The following is a 19,366-nucleotide window of genomic DNA, read 5'->3' as shown; positions in this document are numbered from 1 at the left end:
AAGGCCAGAGAATACCTGACTACGTCAAAGCTGGCCTCACCGTTGTGTCTTGAAAATGGCCTTAGGAAGATGACCCAAACACACAATCAAAGCTGACACGTCATCATCTGTCGGTCAGTTATGTTTGGTGGCCTCTTCAGCGACATTGAAACAAATGTCATAAAATTCTGTAGTTAAGGAGGGAATGGTGTTTACAAGGGACACCATTGAGGGGCACAGATGTTTGGTGTTCCTAGTCATTTACGGACACGATGACGTCTTTTACACTCCTGAGCTCTTTAGCATTTGTGGACATGGAATAAATGGCCTGAGTTCTGATTTCTCTGATATTTTATAACCTGCTCCTTTCTTTATTTTAGTTTCCAGCCTGGTCTGCCCTTCCTGCTTCTCTGATAATCTGAATAACTGTCAAGACTCATTCGATGTGTGCAGCTCTCAACACACAACCTGCACAACGGTGTTTGGCCAGGACATTTTAGGTAAGTGAGAATCGGGAGAGCAGATGGAGAAAGTCACAAAGGCAGGAGCTGCATACAGCCATGGAAGTCAACCAGCAGTTTATAGAAGAGGACCTGCATTGGTTACTCAATGTTCCAGAAGGCTCTAAACCACAACTAAGGTGGTCAGTTTCCCCCTCTGAAAGCCTGTGTGACTCTGAGTGAGTCCGTTAATTCCACCTGAGCTCCAGCTGTAATAACGACAAAAACAATGTCATGAATTCTGATCTGATAAGTCACAAGTACAAAACCAGTGAGAATTGTCTTAAAGTGAATGGCATCTTCATGGAGACCAAAGAATGAAAGCACTGGACTGAGTGTGTGTGTGTGTGTGTGTGTATGACGCTTGTCCAAGGGAGGTCTCCTTCTATCATCCAGTCCAACTCCAGCTGCTTTTGAGCCCTCGCCCTCGATTTATACTCCGATTCTAAATGATTCCTTCTCCATGCATTAGGGGATCAAGTCCATAAGCTCAATGTCTTGAATTCTTTGTCTTCTCCACACTTGACCATCTCCTCTCCTCTCATTCAAGGCGGATCGTCCCACAACTACATTCAGCAGTACTGCACCATTCCAGACAGCTGCAATGAGACGACCTCCATCAACTTTGGACAGGGCAGCATTGTCCGGACCACTGAGTGCTGCGACACAGACTTCTGTTATGCCTCAGCGATTCCAGGTGAGAGTTATCGTGATGTGGACAGTCTTCTATATTAGTACATTGGAGTGAAGTTGTGAAGAACACTTGAACACTTTCCTTGCGGTCTACTTTAAAACATGTGGCTATGTTGGGTGCTCTTCTATGGGGTTCTCAGATGACCCAAATGAGATGGGGAGTGTTTTGTCTTGGTACTATAATATATTACTCTACTTTCCCCTATTGTATTATTAATGTGTAGCCTTTCTCAAAATGCCTCAAATCTCACAGACTTACCACTGTTCATAAGGTATTATAGTATATGACGTCTCTCCACCTTCCCTTCTACATCTATAACTTAAAGCAATTAGGTGTAGTAAAAGACAAGCAGGAGTTAAGTTACAATTTAAACAATGTATTATTGGTAATATTCATAAATAATAACAATATGCAAAGTACATTTGAATATTAGCAACCTTACAACCTCATAAATGGTGATGTGTAGTTTCAGGCAGCACACAGACTTGTTAGTTACTTAATGTCTCTAGTTAAGGCCTCATTTGTGGTCAGCTCGCCGAATGCCTGTTTCAATATGGCTGCCAAGCTGTGCTCTCCATTGTGTTTTCCTTTCAGTTCATCAGTTTGGTAAGAGAGGGAGATGCTCCTTCATCAGATGTTAGTAAGAGAGAGAGTGTGAGGTTAAGCAAGTAAATTTATAGATGTTCTGTCCAACCCCTACAGCCAATAGGGCGTCATGGTACTTAAAAGCTTCTGATACAAGCCAATTCCAAACAGCCATACTTCAGACCAATGGGGGACTAGAACACCTCCACACCTGCCCCCAAACCATATGTTGAGCTAAAGCTTTTCAGTTAGGCAGCCTGGCTTTCTTGTTGGGGTTGAAGGGAGAGACTTTAGCACAGAAGCACTCGCCAAACTTCTTTCAGGCACTTTCCCCCCAACTCTGTTGTAAAATTCAAAGAGACTCAGTCGTAAAGGGGGGTAAACATGAATGCTTCTCATATAAGGTAACACTAATATTCCATTGCTTTGCCTAAGTTACAAATAAAGACATACAAAATATTTATCAACTTATATGCAAACTCTCACATCAGACATAAAGATTTGGTGAATACATGTTTAATGGCAGGATGATTTGCGTTTTTAATCTGCTTTGATATCAACGCTAGGGTAGAGTGTAGAGTCTCCTTGTTTATTAGGTCCCTCATAACTTTTAAGGTTAGGTCACCATGTAGTTTTTAAGTTAAGACCCCAGTCCTGCCATGGCTCAGGGTTCGAGTGAAACAGAAGGTGTATTTGGTTGGGAATTTAAAGAAGGTGATTGCACAGGATTGAGGAGATGAGAGTCTGGATATTCGTTACCTTTAAAATTTTCATTTCAGTTTGGCTTTTTTGGGGGATTAATTCCAGTGATCCCAAAATTCCAACTAGTGAAGAGAAGAAAGTGAACATTTATTGTATATGTTACCGTCTTTTAGAAGACAAACAAAATGCAAAGTGAAAAGGTATTGTCAACGCATGGTTGAAGGGACTGACGTCCTGCTCAGACGCACGTCTTACTCAGACTGAGATCTTTCATGAGGAAGTTTTTATGTGTGTCCCGGGCAGAAGGGGCGGCACTTCCAGTTGGAGGCAGAAGCGACATCAGGAGACCGCTGGTTGACGATCAGAGGGGACGAGGGGAGAGGACACCAGTGACATCTGCATACTTGGGTGGATTTTTTTTGTTTTTTCTGTCCTCCCTGGCCATTGGACCTTACTTTTATTCTATGTTAATCAGTGTTCCCGAATTCTCTTATTTATTTTGTCTTTTTTCTCTTTCTTCATCATGTAAAGCACTTTGAGTGACATCACTTGTATGAAAATGTGTCTATAGAAATAAATAAATGTTGTTGTTGTTGTTACTACATCGGCCGCATGAGCCGTTACCCACCATGACTTGCACAGCAAGTTGTTAGAGGACCAAAGAGACCTTCGAGATGGGCTGTTGAGGTTAGAGTTGGGATTAAACGAGTGAAGAAGTAACAGACTGCACATGTGGCATATTTAAATGTGACTTTATTTGGCGGTTGCTTTCATTCCTTAATTTGCTTTTCCTCTGTCAGTATTCTCATTCTTTTCTTCATTTATGTTGCTGTCTCTTATTTTGATTTCAATTTATAATCTGTGAGGTACCGCTCAGTTGTTTATTGTTCACAAATGTATTTAACGGGACAGTGTTGCACTCTTCTATTTCAGTTTGATTATTGCTGTGCTAAGATATTCCTTTGTCATAGTTAATTGTAACCTGCTCTTTGGAAGGTTTACTGAAATGTGCCTGCTGCTTTCGGCATGTGATGTGCGCATTTGCCGCCATTTTGTTTCCATGTTGTTTCATCTGCTGCGGTCTTTGCTGTTCCATTCGTGTCTGAATTGTCACGCTTATTCATTTTTCGCATTTATACTCTTGCATTCATTAAAAGACATAACACGCTCTTTCATTTTTTTCTCCCTGACTGCTAGGAAATGTCTCTTTGCCTATAAATGAACTGACGTGCTGTGCAGGAACAGACGGCACGTGCAGGAGCCAAGATCAATGTGCCGGCGTTGAAGACCACTGCTTCACTGCTCCATGTGAGTCCTGCTACCCGAGTGGTGTATTTGATTTATGTTTGAAACAATGCCTATTTACTGCATCTGAAACGTGTGTGCATGTGTGTGTGTGTGTTTGTGTGTGTGTGTGTGTGCGCACCTTAGGCAGAGACTCCCGTTGGAGTTTCTCACTGCAACAATCACTTTACTATCACAAGAGCCAGCCACCGACATCATCAATACATCCATAGAAGGCAACTCCAAATTCAACACAACAAAGTGTTTGGCGATGGTTGAGTCTTTCATTAGAGGAAGTCGAGAAAAGCCAAGCAAAATGACACCTTTTATTGGCTAACTAGAAAGATTACAATATGCAAGCTTTCGAGGCAACTCAGGCCCCTTCTTCAGGCAAGATGTAATTAGAGGAAGTCAAAAGACAAACGAGCTCACAAGAAATATTAGAAAAGAAAATGAAATGTAAGAAGCAGTGGTGCGATCCGGCGGCTCAGATTGCTGTCTTCTGTGGCAAGTGCCCTCTCGTGTGTAGATGTTATGAATTGAGAAGAATGTGGGCATTATTTAGATTTTAATCAGACATTTGCATTTAAATTCATTCATTTAGCAAACATGTTTGTCCAAAGCATTTTACAAATGAGGTCGACACAATCATTTTACAAAACTGGGTTCCAGAAATAACCACAATTAGTGAAAAATGCTGCGGAGATAAAACATAAGTCAAGTCACGAGGCTTTGTTGTCACCCCATCCATACACTGCATTGCAGCATACAGTGGCATGAAATAACAGGACCACCATGGTGCAACATACACATAAACAGAGGACAAGTGTAAGACAGGAAAAGAACTATACTATAAATAGATAGTGAATAGATAATAATCATTTTAAACAGAAAGTGATACACTCATAGATAATAACGACTAATAATAAAAAACAACAGTAGTAACAAGAGTAACAAATGTACTTTATATGCTGTAAATAGACCACCAGGAGCAGATCTGAATCACCAAATGGCAGAAGGTCCAGCTGGTAGGACTGGTTTGGATGATGCGGTACCTTCTGCCAGAAGGAAGTGGGACAGTAAGACCCTTGGGGGTGACAGTGGCCCTTCACAATGTTGTAGGTTTTGCTGCTGCATTGCTTTAGAAGAAGGCTTTAATGGGGGCAGAGAGGTTCCAATGATCTTCTCTGCTGTGTGCACCATCTGTTGTAGGGCCTTACAGTCAGAGACACAGCAGTTCCCAAACCAGGTGCCCCTGGATAATGTGGTGACAATAGAGGGTTAGGTAGATAACCAAACATTAAACCAAATTAAATGTCCCTGCAAGTCTGGAAACAGGGTGAGGAGCCTTCACAGCCCATGCAGTGTTAGTGTGTGAGAACTGTCATGAAAGCTTATAGTGCTGGATTGACCGGCACAGACGCCAAAGCAAATCAGCGTAATATTAAATGATTATGTGGGCTTTGAGAGGTGACTGGTCAGTGTGGACAACACAGTCAATGCCATGTTTGTATGATGCTTGCTGCCACTGGCTTGGCTTGCACCTTGAATTTCTTTGGTGTTCTCATTTCAGTTGTTTGCAGTCAGGGGTCACGATGATGTGTCAAATCTTCTTAAGGAAATTCACAGTACAAAACGGTCCAAAATTGTGGTTCTCCTTGTGTAATTGGCAGTGCAATCTCAAGCTTTTTTACCGCCTTAGGAAAAAGTTAAAATGTCACCCCCAAACCACAGAGTCTTGAAGGTCGCTGCAGAGAATTGAAATATCGTATCAAACAGCAGAGGGTGGGTTTCATGTGTGCTGTACATAACTGTGGGGTTTCACATGAACCTTACACGGCCTTCAGATCAAAGATCTTCCCTTGGGGTTTCACAAGTTTCGTGCATAGATGTAAGAACAACCATCGTCTTCATACATGTATAATAGTTGACAAAATGCCATCCCCCAAAAACATGGCCATCCTAGTTGATTGTCTAGTTTATTTATATGGTAGAGCTGGCACTGGTCATTAGGGTCAACATTCTCACCAACCAATGTCTACAGATCTTGCTACTCATGTTGAATTGTTCTGTTCATGAAGAATGGAGTCAACTGACCCAGAGCTCATCATGTAGGGTCTGCTATCGCCCGTATCATCACCCACGACCACAAGAGCTGGCCACGTTAACTGCAAGACTAACATCTTCATCATTAAAATAATATTTGACTGTGGCATAAAATGGGCCTTAGTCCAGATGTCTTTGAAGAGTGCACTGGACAGAGAGCGCCAGAGGGACCACAGGGTGTTACGATAACACAAAATGAAAGATAACTGAGATTTTAGCGAGTATCCCTTAGAGAGGATGTCTCGAAGAGTGTGTTTGGACTGCTCTTTAATATAAGGCCTCGGATACCACTGTACAAAAATGTCACTGCAAATGTTGACAATGACCTTCCTATTCTTTATTGTTTTAGACAGTGCATCTCTCATTTACATGGGGTGTTGTTCGAGTTATTTCTGCCAGAATATCCGATTTAACTGCTGCCAAGGGAGCCTCTGCAACAACCCTGGTAAGTCGCTTGGTCCATTTGTGAGCGCATAGCAGGAATGTCTCAGTCGGTCTTTGGCGGGTTTGAAGAGCCAGCGTGCAGGCCTCATAAAAGATGGAACCCCAAGTCTCCACCATGTTCTGATCCCCTCTGTTTTCCATTTCCGTTTTCCTTTTCTAATTACATCCCATCATTTATTTTATTACATGCCGTCATTTGAGGCAGCAAATTTTTTCCACTAATTTCTTAGTCTTCAGTTCTGTTCTTATTCATATTATTGTTTTTTATAATAAATTGGTTTTGTCCATCAGACCACAGCTGCACACTCCACATTTGATTCCAGAAATTCTGAGCTACCAGTAGTGAATCCCCTGTTGCTTGTCTTTTTTATTTCAGATGAAACAATCGCCTGCATGCCTGTTTGATGTTGGCACATAAATGCAGCAGAATCATTAAGGAACTCGTCACTATGTCACTTTATTTTGTGGTCAAAACACCTTTGTGTTCTGCTACAATTAGCAGAAATAATTTAACTGTAGGACCAGGAGATAAATAAAGACAGGAATCACAGACTTCTTAAACTAGGAAATCAAGTCAATCTTTCACTAAATCGAAACAAACCCCTGAATTGTACTCAAAATAGCACTGCCAAAGAGTTACATACCCGGAAAACTAACTTAGAAAAACAGGTCACTAAGAGTCCGTTCTTATCCGTGAACTCGGAAAAAAGAGGACGTGAACAACACAATGTCTGTATGCACCGAGACCTCCCACCCGACTGTAAAAGCAGTATCACAAAATGTGAAAAATAAAATGGTGTCAGAATAAGATGGAGATAAAGTCTCACAATGTCAATATGAAATAGAAGACTAATAGGATGAACTGGATTTAGCAGCCCAAAAAACTATAATCCTTAATTATTAAGAAATTTGACTCTAAAAAGGAGTAACGATATTACACAGAACACAGTTACATCGCTGAAGGCCTGACTGAGGGTCTCATTTGGGATGGCAGTTTTAGGGGCTGTGGTCCAAGGGAGGATGGCTCAGGTTGACTCTTGTGAACCTGAGTTATGGGATGAGAACATGAAGGTGGATGTGAGTGGAGCGAGCAGAGACCCAGGAGTTCCTATGGTCAAGTGGAAAAGATGTGGCTGATCATCAAGTATAACATTTTAGATGTTTAAATGTAGTACTAGGGTATTGTACCGCGTTAGCCATTAAGAATGTAGTGAGAAGTCAAGCAAAATGACCCCTTTTATTGGCTAGCTGAACAGATTACAATATGCAACACTCAGGTCCCTTCTTCAGGCAAGATGTAATTAGCCGATAAAAGGGGTCATTTTGCTTGACTTCTCACTAGATGTTTAAATGAAATGAAGCTCTCGTAGACACATAAAATTAGCAATGGAAACGACAAGCATGTGACCATAAAGGCTCATAAAGTTCTATCTCTTTGTCCTTCCACATCTCCTCTCCTCTCTTACCTTTGTTCTGGTTTTCCACAGAGTCTGGGCCTGTCACAAATTTGACTGCTGAGAATGTCACTTCAACATCCTTCACCTTACGATGGACGCTGACCAAATACAACGTGGCCATCGCCAGGGTTAAACTTTTTGAAGCCACAGGAGTCTTCGTTTCTGATGTCACGGTGTATTCTGAAGTTTTCGTTGTAAGTGGGCTGACTCCTGGCAGTAACTACACAGTGCAGGTGTCAACTGTGGATGGGAACAGCAGCACAATTGCCAGCGCAGCGTCACTTACAGTTTTCACAAGTAAGTCTGAGAACGACATCATGTGACAAATATGTTGAGTTCTGCTTGTTGGGAGAGGTAGAAAATGAAAACGAATGAAAGCTTCTTAGTAGCAAGTCAAGATAATCAATAAAACGATCAGCTGTCCATGAGTGTTGAATGACCAGGGTGCTCAAGTATAAATGGTGTGTCCATGCAAAAATTTTGCATTCTCCCGTTTCCACGCTCACTTCGAGATGCATAAAAACTAAACTTGATGTTGAGCCACACATGGCAGCCTCACACCATACGTAAGCACGTGTCTGCTCAGTGTTGTAAATGGCCAGCGCCCAGCGTCAAAGCAGTGCTACTGTTTCTGTGTGGTCTCCCTTTCTTTTTTAGATTGACATCCATGATGTGGGCTTTATCAAATACACCAAAATTAATTGCATATCATATACAAATTTAAGGCACTTGATTGTAATCAATCTATATATATAATTCTCTAAGCCACCACCAGAGCAGGCAAGACACCTATGAAAGCACGCAGGAAGGAGCCACGCCCACCAACTCTAAGACCATTGGATACGACGAAAACTCGCACAGCCACGCCCGCCAACTCGGACGCGACGCCTCGGAAAACATGCCGTCGTTTCTGTTTGTCTGTGCCACAGTCCACATGCTGCTCTGAGCCAAGTTGACTTTTCATTAGTCAACCTCAGTGGAACCTTGGTTCACACAGAGGCAGCGCCAGAGAGAGAGCCGTGCAATCCTTTAAAACTGAGGTTAAAACACAATGAAGGAAGCGGTCTTTAAAAACCAATAAGCCCTGTGCCTCTTTTTCATTAGCGTCTCACCTGCTTCACCGATGCAGGCCCTGCAACAGTCAAGATGCTCTCTCAGCAGCTGACCTTCTCTGTGCCTAACTCCACTACTGTCAGTCGCCTGATTAAAAATGGCCTTTTGAAGGGGAGCTATGGACCTGCTATACCAGTGGTCCCCAACCTTTTTGACAGCAAGGACCACTTTATTAGATGCAAATTTTTCCACGGACCAGTCCGGGGGGGCAGTTTTATACGCAATTTACATAACATTTCTATTATTATTAAATTATTAAGCAGTTCGCATACATTTGCAACCCGAGATTTTTCTTCTTTTTTTGCATATAACATATGCTTTGCATTTGCCATTCCAACAGATTGCACATCACAAACATTAACACTGTTATCGTTTTTTTCGTGTCTGCCGTTTCTATAGGAGGGTGACAATGAGTTAAATTCCAATGGATGTTTTTCAAATGTTGACAAGCAATAAGCAAAAGGAATCACTAAAAACCACAGAAAACAAAAACAGCAAAAAAAAAAAAAACAGTACGAGGAAAGTTCGAAGAAAGAGATTTTTTTTACAATGTTTCTGTTTGGGGATCGTTGTGCAAACGTGCACATCTGAGCTGCGACCACAGATCTAACTGCTCTGTGGATGATTCGTTCAAGCATTTCAAGGTCACTTGGTTGTAATGAAAGCATCTGCTGAATGTACTTCGTAGTAACGCGATTTCTATAGACTCGTATCATATGGGGAAACTGTCTGGACCATAAAAATAACTTTGTTGTAATACTCTCTCACCTCGGTCTCTCTCCTCTCTCTGCGCCGCTGCAAAGCCCTGCCCGCTAAGCGTTCTGAAAAGTTTGAGTGAGTCTCCATTCCCAGCAGTTCTCTCACGGCCCGGCTGTCAGACAGCTGCGGCCCGGTAGTGAGCCGCGGACCAGGGGTTGGGGACCCCTGCGCTATACCACAGGAACACATTGCCTTCGAGCCTGCTCTCGCTCACTCTAACGTACCGGCCTTCTCTCTCTCCTCACTCGCTCGCACACTGCACAGGGGAGAAACGCCCGCAGCACGACTCCACACGGAAACCATTTCAGCCACACTTCCATGCCCCTCGCTACACTGTGAGTGCGATGATTATTTATTTAAAAATGGCCTTTTGAAGGGGAGCTGTGGACCCACTATACCACAGGATCACCTGTGACATTGCCTTCACATTGTTTTACTTTTATTTATGATCCCGTCGAGCAGATCAGACACCCAGGCAAACAACACTGAATAATCAATAGCTGCAACCACTTTGCCCGCCCAACTCCTCACCTGAGTCGGTTTCGTCTCTGTTCAGCAGTGTTTGCCAAACTCGGTCCTGGTGAACCCCTGTGGCTGCAGGGTTTTGTTCCAACCAGATTCCTAATCATTAATGCCGGTGAAACTCATCAGGGATAAGTCGGTTTTTCAAACACAGCCGTGTAGCAGATTAGTCTAGCTGGATGTAATAATCCGAGATGAATGAGCTCCTCCATGCTGAGTGAAAAGCCAATGTATATTGAGTCTAGAAAACATGATCAGCAAGTCTTTGATAGGCTGCAACAAAATGATGAAAGAACGGGCGCATTTTTTTCACACAAGCTGAGTGGGTGGGTGTTAGTCAGTTAATTAGTTACTCAAAGGATTTGAAGATTTAATATGCACAAGTGGTAACACTGCAAAAGCAGCCCAAACCAGAAAAGATGGCTGGCAAAAAGTGGCTGACAAATTAAACGCGTGTGCATTGTACTTACTGAAAGCAGCGTTACAGATTTTGCAAATGTTCATTTTTTTCCCTCTGGCGTATACTACGCCGCGGGTTGGTATGCAGCATGTAAAACAGTTTGTTTGTCGTGGATAATTTGCCTTTTATTTTAACATGAAGACAATTTCCTGTTAATACTTCGTTACATTGATATACAGTAATCCCTCCTCCATCGCGGGGGTTGCGTTCCAGAGCCACCCGTGAAATAAGAAAATCTGCAAAGTAGAATCCATATGTTTATATGGTTATTTTTATATTGTCATGCTTGGGTCACAGATTTGCGCAGAAACACAGGAGGTTGTAGAGAGACAGGAACGTTATTCAAACACTGCAAACAAACATTTGTCTCTTTTTCAAAAGTTTAAACTGTGCTCCATGACAAGACAGAGATGACAGTTCTGTCTCACAATTAAAAGAATGCAAACATATCTTCCTCTTCAAAGGAGTCAGGAGCAGAGACTGTCATAAAGGCAGAGGAAAATCAATAGGGCTGTTTGGCTTTTAAGTATGTGAAGCACCGCAGCACAAAGCTGTTGAAGGCGGCAGCTCACACCCCCTCCGTCAGGAGCAGACAGAGAGAGAGAGAGAGAGAGAGAGAGAGAGAAAAACAAACAATCGAAAATCAATACGTGCCCTTTGAGCTTTTAAGTATGCGAAGCACTGTGCAGTATGTCGCTTCACGAAGCAGCTGCACAGAAGGTAGCAACGTGAAGATAATCTTTCAGCATTTTTAGACGAGCGTCCGTATCGTCTAGGTGTGCGAACAGCCCCCCTGCTCAATCCCCTTACGTCAGGATCAGAGAAAGTCAGCGCAAGAGAGAGAGAGAGAAAAGTACGTTGGGTAGCTTCTCAGCCATCTGCCAATAGCGTCCCTTGTATGAAATCAACTGGGCAAACCAACTGAGGAAGCATGTACCAGAAATTAAAAGACCCATTGTCCTCAGAAATCCGCGAACCAGCAAAAAATCTGCGATATATATTTAAATATGCTTACATATAAAATCCGCGATAGAGTGAAGCCGTGAAAGGCGAAGCGCGATATAGCGAGGGATTACTGTAGCGGTGTTCTCTGTATTCAAAGCGCTATCCACACAAGGACGAACCAGGAAGCGAAACCACAATCTTCCACAGTCTCCTTACTGCAAAGCAGCACTACTACAGCACCACAAGGCAGTTAAAGAATGCGCTGGGCTCGATTTTGTTTTCACTTCTGTTTACAGCGATCGGATCGTAGCGTGCATTATTGCAATGTTACTTTTCTTGGTGGCTTATTACATTACGGATGTTTCACATGTTAATTTTTTTCCCTGTGCTTAAAAGACATTAAAAAAGTGTTTCTCAACTGTGACTCCTGAACAACTCAATACGCAAGCCATATTAAGCGTCAACAACAAAGACTCGCTACACCTTAATGAACAAGTGCTGAAACTTATCCCTACCGACAAAGTAACTTTCACCAGCGTGGCCTCCATCGTCACAGACGATCCCGCTTTCAGTCACGGACAATTGTATGTTGCTCTCTCCAGAGGTCCATCTTTTCATTCACTTACAGTGGTATCCACAAACCCACGCCATTTGCACAACTGTGTCGTTCAGGAAGTGTTCACCCATCAATACATAATTATGCGGCGTAGTTGGCTAGTCTGTAATAATATAATGGTACACAGAATGGCCAAACTCTTCCAACTACCAAGGCTTCTTTACTGTTGTCAGAAAACATTGCAAATGGAAACATTAGAAGAGAGCGCATATTTACAGATGATGACAGCGGTCTTTTAAGTCAATTTAGATTTCCAAGAGCTATCTATCCTCTTGGTGCTGTGTGCTGTTAGAATACTAGGATGTATAGCTGATATCATTTTAATGATGCAATTTATTAACGTATGTATATTACATTTTACAGAGAAATTGTTAACTTCATTTAAATAATGTATACTGTTAATAATTAAACATATGGGGGCCTGGTGGCGCGAAAGAAGTGCTTCTGCCTCACAGCAAGGTGGTCACATCTCGGGAGTTCCCTGCCTGGAGTTTGTATGTTTTTTCTGTTGGGTTTCTTCTGCGTTCTTTTGTTTCCTTCCGAAAGCATGCAGGTCGGGGGTTTGGTGATGCTAAACTGACGTTACTAGTCTATGTTGTAGAACAATAAATTTAGGGTAACATACTGTAGCATTCGTCTTAAAGAAATAGCATAAAGGGTTAATAAATGTCAGAAAACTTTTCAAGCATATCAGGAAACCAGATAAAGGTCAAATGAACAACAAAATGTACTGAAAGGTAATTAAGAGATGACTAAGAAGTCAGCAGATCTCCTGTAGACAACCAGAATGAACAGTTGTTACATGCACAGAAATTTCAAGGGTGATGTCTCAATTCAAAGATATTAGAAGAGCTAGAATATAATATAACAGACTTTTATTTTGCATAAGTCATTTGGGTATAAACCAAACAAGCACCCAGAGTAAATTGTATGAATCGATTGACAGTGTATGTAAATTCTGTAGTTTATAATATGAACCTCTACTTTTTGTTTCTCTGATCATTCTGGCCATGCTGTACCAGACAGCTTTTAATGAATGCTCCCTCTAAGGCATTTTGCCAAGGAGTAATTAAAAGATACAATAAACGGCTTTTCTCCTGCCTGATTACTGATTTGTCCCATTAGAGGATAAGCTGCTTTGTTTAGTTAAGATGTTGATTGCTACCACAATGTGTGTGCTCATATTCACCCTTTGTGATGATGCGGGTTCACTGCACACTCCCATCTTCTGTCCGGGAGCCCTTGAACCTAACAGCGTCGGTAATGTCACCGATGAGCTCGCAGTGAGGCACAACAATGGAGCAAGGGGATGGTGTACAAAAGTGCCAAGTGCTTTTATTAAAACAACAATCAAAAACAATGTCCAAATTAAATAAAGTGCAGTGCCTTCCAAACAGTCTTTAAATAAATAATCCATTAAAAGCAAGTGAAAAACGTGGAGGTTAAAATCCATTAGAAAAAATCTTTAAAAATAACAAGGTTAAAACAATGCAGGAAGCAATCCTTAACACAAAGTCTGGTGGTGCTTTTACCTGGCGACTCTCCTACTTGTCCCGTCTGTGCCCCGCAGCAGGAGAGTCGCCCTCTCAGCAGCTCACCTTCTCCCAGCTCGCCTGGTCTGGAGGCCTCCTGATCCCTGGCTTCGATCACGCACTCAACCAAGAGCGAGAATTGGTTTTCTTGACGACCAGGACGCTCACGTCAAGGACTTCACCAACCAGGCCTCCCGACTCCCGCTGCCTTCAAGGCCTTACGTGGCCAGCTGTCCTTCATCTGGTCACTCCAGCTCCTTGCTCGCTCAGCTGGAGTGACTGCTTCTTTCTGCCCCACCGAGTGTTGGCCAAACACCCTTCTCGGGGCTCAACTTCCAGCTGCCTACCCGCGAGCCTGCCCTCTCTCTCTCGCTCACTCACTCTCTCTCTCACTCTCTTGCTCGCTCACTCTCTCTCTCTCTCTCTCTCTCTGTCTTTCTTTTCTTCATTTCTTTTTTTTTTCCTTTAGCCGTCTCGCGCTTCTATTTATCAAGAGGACGTGGCAGCTGTAGCAAATCAGCATCCCCCAGGAACAATCCCGGATGTGGAACGTCTGTCACCTGTTTACTTAGGTGAGAAACGCCCACATCACGAATCATCCCTACCACCATGCCCCCTCGCTAAGCCGCGAGTGCGGTGATTATTTTAAAACTGGGCTTAGAACAGGAGCTGTGGACCCGCTATACCACACCCTTGCTCCTGCCTCATACTCGATGCTTGCTGTGACCTGGGCAGAAGTGCTACCGTGCCCCCAGATGTTTAATACATGCTATAATGCATTTCATCATGAAAATGATATCAAGTGTACATCTTAGTATTCTGAAATGTTCAGAGAGCTGTAATATCACTAATGTAATGTATTCTGTGTGGTGATCACTGCCTGTGAGCTCTTGTTGGTCAGTTTAAGAAGCATATAAAGATTAATGAATGGGTCGGGGAACACTTAGAATTTGAAGCATTTAATGTGCTACTTTAGTTACAATGGGATTTGAAAAACTGTAGTAAGTTAAATATCGATTTTAAGATGAAGTATACAACATTCTACTTTAATGACAAAATAAACCATGAGATTTAAGTGGAAATTTCAAGATTAAAGCCAACATTTTGACTTTAATCTCCGCATAGACCTTTTTGTTTTTTAATTCACTGTGTCCCTATTTTTTTCTTTTCGTTGGCCCTAATACATTTCCGTATAACACTTAGGCGGTGGGTAGGCGACTCACCTTTTCTCATTGACTTTCATATCTGTCCACTTCTCTTTTATTTTGGGTACTGTGCAACTTTCTGAACTTGAACTTTTGAGTGCCTCCGTCACACTGTGCCACTCCATCAGTTTCCTTTTGTTGTTTATACCACTGCTTAAGCCACCAAATAGGACGTCTTTCTTTGCTTCCACTTGGAGCAGGACCTCCGTTTTGCATTCGCTGAAATTCTTCTTTTTCACACATGCTTTTTCCTTTAAGTCTTAACAAAACATGAGCAGAAGTGACTATTTATATTGATTTGCATATTCAAATAGACAAAATTTAAGGTAGGAGTTGAGGGGAGGCTATAGGCGTGTGTATGTGATTGGGATTTATAAAGGGAAAGTGCGTAGAACTTTGATCACACAGTTTTATGCATGTTTTGTCCATATGCCATGTTTTAGTATAAATTTTACACAAGGCGTTATACATGAGGCCCCTGGTCTTCCTACATATTTGAGATGGACCACCAGTGGCACCTTTTCAGCGTCTTTCTTTAACTCTTCTTTAGAACTCTTCTCTTGCCAGTTGCTAATCATAACCCTGCCGTGTTTCTCTTGTTACATGTGAGATCATCTCACTTTTGCAGCCTGCTCTGAGTTTGTGTTTGACACATGGAGCAGTAGGGGCATGGGATATGGGGGGGTGGGTTTACTTCAGATCAGCCCATGTTGTGGTATTCAGTAATGTCATTAACTTGATTCAAAGGTGATTCAGTCAAAGTTGATTTTAAAATTGCTACAAATCAAGATGTTGCCTCAAACTTTTAACTCTTCTTCATCATAAAATGTATTTGAATGTACTGTATATCCACCAACTAGAAACAGCAGAAGTTACAAATGACTTTTGCTTCCTCTAGCTTGGTGTCCTCAGGCCTCCTCTTTCTGTCATCTTACGAACCAAAGCAACTTGACATGTGTTATAGAAAATGTGCTCTTCACAGCGCACTCCTGTTGCCTAATGGGAAGTGTAGTCCTGCTACAAGATTGCAGATGAGGAGAAAATACAGAGAGGGGGGAAAACGTTTTTATATCCATCAAGCACCATTCTCACTGGCTCAGTGGTGTTCATTAATGATAATAACAATGCATTTTATTTATGTTGCTCCTTTCCCATCAACTTAACAGCATCATTTCAAGATTCAATTTCAAATTCAAATTGCTGGCTCATCACTAGCATCAGTCTAAAAGTAGCCTGGGCCCATGCTGGGTGGCAGCTCCAGTTCTGCAGCCCACCGTTTGACATGCCACTGTTGAATTGATACAGCCAATTCCAAGCTCCGATGACACTCATTGAAGTTGCCATGCTCAGAGATGTCGAACAACGGGCACCAGAAGAGTCAACACTACAGATTTTTGTTCATGGTGGTTGGTCGTCGGACATTCCTCGCATAATTTGATGATCAAGAGGCCAACGGTGAATCAGAGTCTACGTGTTTAAGATGTTCCATTGCTACACATATGGCATGAATTCAGAAAACAGTGATGGCGTGCCGCTGAAATGTGCCTTATTATAAATTATCAATTTGGTGGAAAGGAACTAAAAAGCCCCTTTAAACCGTGATGTATTCACACGATTTCTGCCTGTTCACTTGCTGCGCTCAGTCTGTTTAGTGATGTTTATGTCTTTATTTTGTTCTTCACAGAACCCGCTCCAGTGATCAGTTTAAATGCCACTGCAGTGACATCAACGTCAACATTCCTAACGTGGACCCTGGCCAGTGGCACTGCTTCCAGCTTCAGCATTGTAATTGAAGGAAATCCGAACTCCATGTCAGTGAACACGACATTTGTAAATGTAACGGGCCTGCTGCCGCTGAGCCCATATACCATCTGGATATCTGCAGTCAGTGGAGATGGAACTGAAGGCGATGCTGCGTCCATCTCCATATTTACATGTAAGTATTAGCCGATCAATTGCAGTCAGGCCTGCTGTATGCAAATACTTTTTAATTCCCTCATCAGTCCTTTGTTTTCAAAATTTATGAAAAGCACTTTAGCTGGTGAAAGGTACAATTATTTGTGACTTTGGGGCTTTAGAGTTTGCACACTCCAATTTGGTGCGTATCGCATTTGTTCCATCATTCATATTTCAATGTCACAAAATAAGATGGAAAGGAGGAGGGCAAAACCCTTGGAGTTCTGCTCAAGCTTGCAGGAAGGTCAGTTGTTCAGGGACCAGAAGATGAGACTTAGGGTTAAGGTTCGCAAGAGTCCACATTTTGTAATGAAAATGGCAGAAAGAAGCAAATAATATCTCCAAAATCAAAAGAGATGAACACGCGCCAAGTCTTAAGAGTATGTGCAGTCTCAGCCATGCAGGAAGTGTATCATCTCAATGCTGACATCACTCACTAATCACTTCCATGACCACATCACAAAATGGTGACTCCAGTAGAAAACAAAGCGACATCGATGAAAAAAAGATTTTGATGAATGGTTCAGAATGAAATGAAATTATAAACTAAAGTCATAAATGGATTCAGTGACCATAAAAACCTTTGTAAGCATCTAATACATCAAGAAAACCAGTCCGTCATGCAAGGGGAAAGGAAGACGCCACCCATCCATAGCCCTTGAAAGATGGGCGCCGAGTATCGAAGACGTGGCTGTGATGATCGAAACGAGTTTGTGAGAGAAGGAGACGAGGCAGTCGGCTGGATGGCTTTTTGCGAAATACTTGTAGGCCTTTTGTCTCCTCACCGGTAGGATGTCCTCACAACAGTTCACGAGTTTATGAACAGAAGAAGTGGACATCCTAATTCATAACTAGTGATGAATCAAATAATTGGCACAAAATTGAAATTGCAGCAAAACCTAAAGTTCACATTGCAAAAAAAAAAAAGAGAAACAAATGATGTCGCCCAACAGTGGAATTCATCATTTTGGCCTACACATTTTTATCTCCTCCTTTTTTGTCATGTCCAAAAGCAGCACACAATTTATTCTGGTGGAGAGCGCTGACCTGCAGGTTCTTCTGAGGGGCTTCGCCGCTGCTAAAACCTGTTGGCCCGGGCAGATGCTGGCTTGGATGAGCTTACAGAGTTGGGGAAGGTGAATGCAGGTGGCATGACCGCTGACCCCAAATGAGTGGTGTGAGAGTGCATGGAGCCACCTGGAAGACATACTGAATGTGCAACAAGTTTAGGGCCAGTTATGTGAAACAGTGAGTGACTGCTCAGCCCACCACCATTCATAAAGTGCTGAAGCTGTCATGGCTGTTGGTGCCCCCAGCTGCCCCTGAATGTTGAGCACATGTCTTGTTAGATAACGGAGGTCAATGTTGCCATTGCATCAGTGTTTTATATTTTCTGTTGTCTTTACTTACAGCTGGGGTGTCTCTGAGGTACCAAGTGGTGCTTTTGACTTCTGCTGGACTCGACCTCAACACGAAAACACTCGTTGTTCAGCAGGTTTGTGTTCACTTTTGTCTTCTCTGGTGATGGACTGCAAGTCTGTGATGGCTGTCGTTAAAGAGTATCAATCAGCAGCTCAAGTTCCTTTGCTGGAGGCTTTCAGTGACGCCCTGTTGTCTTTCACAGTGTAGTGATGGGACGCTGAGCACTTCGTTCTGCAACATCTGATAATTACACTGAAGTTTTTTTTTCTTATTATTTCTTAGGTGAGCACACTTCTTCATGGTTACCTGAATGAAAGCTCATTTTCAGCTTCCTGGAAAGATGAATGAAGTGTAAAGTCTCCTCATGAGTGATGTTCTGAGGAGTTGACCAAAGCTGAGCACATCCTCAAGGAGCAACGCTGAGGTCAGCTTCGGTGAGGACCCTCCGCCACCTGTCAGTATTCACTGGCTCTTTGATCTCCATGTTCCTGACCTTCAGAGTCCTGGTGGGATTCATGACCGGTAACTGCTCAGCTTCCACTGTACGACTTGGACTCCGCACTTCTGAGCCATTAAAGGCTCTATAGTGCCATCCGAATTACGTTTTCTGCCAGAGTATTTTCTCAGTCTTTGCTTTGCTCAAATTTGGTTTGGTTATTTGGTTTTGTATTCTGTGGCTGCTGGTGCTTGTGTACGATTTTAGGAAGATAATAAAGTTTAAATTTTGCACAAACATCTTAATGGCTCACCTTTATTAGAAACAAAGAAGAAACCAGGGCCAACCGAAGAAGAGCAGTATATGGACCACGTATTTGAATTCATTCCTTACTGGATTTCTTAGTTACTGCTAAGGTGGTGATGTGATGATGGCCTCAATTTTGTTTGTTTTTCATGGACACTACTGTTTTGGGATGTGTTGGCTGCTGTGACATGGCGTGTCAGTAGGTCTGTGGTGCTCCTCTTGCATGACATGTAATATCATGGCAGCCATGAGATTGCCTCATTGACCAAAGGGTATCCACACTGTATAAAATTCAAGGAAGACTTACCAAGAACCTTAGTGCTGGAGCAGATTGTTTTAATTC

At 42.5% G+C, this 19,366-nt stretch overlaps 1 protein-coding gene across 2 annotated transcripts in view; it reads left to right on the top strand.

Annotated features, from left to right (window-relative positions):
• Positions 1–18,980, top strand: part of LOC114647426 (prestalk protein-like) — an 87,874-nt gene extending 68,894 nt beyond the window's left edge. Inside the window, exons 28-35 of one of the 2 annotated variants that reach the window (XM_051922413.1) lie at positions 360–479; positions 1,030–1,176; positions 3,658–3,768; positions 6,200–6,295; positions 7,782–8,048; positions 16,588–16,839; positions 18,272–18,354; positions 18,564–18,980. In XM_051922413.1, the coding sequence (XP_051778373.1) occupies positions 360–479; positions 1,030–1,176; positions 3,658–3,768; positions 6,200–6,295; positions 7,782–8,048; positions 16,588–16,839; positions 18,272–18,354; positions 18,564–18,629 (1,142 nt within the window). In that variant the 3' untranslated portion in view covers positions 18,630–18,980. Of the gene's footprint in view, positions 1–359; positions 480–1,029; positions 1,183–3,657; positions 3,769–6,199; positions 6,296–7,781; positions 8,049–16,587; positions 16,840–18,271; positions 18,355–18,563 lie in introns of both variants that reach the window. The other variant, XM_051922412.1, reaches the window with a different exon arrangement.
• Positions 18,981–19,366: the final 386 nt, after the last annotated feature.

This window comes from Erpetoichthys calabaricus, chromosome 2 (assembly GCF_900747795.2).
Source record: "Erpetoichthys calabaricus chromosome 2, fErpCal1.3, whole genome shotgun sequence".
Taxonomy (NCBI): Eukaryota; Metazoa; Chordata; class Cladistia; order Polypteriformes; family Polypteridae; genus Erpetoichthys; species Erpetoichthys calabaricus.
Note: the sequence above shows the minus strand (reverse complement) of the source record. Positions and strands in the feature narration are given on the sequence as shown.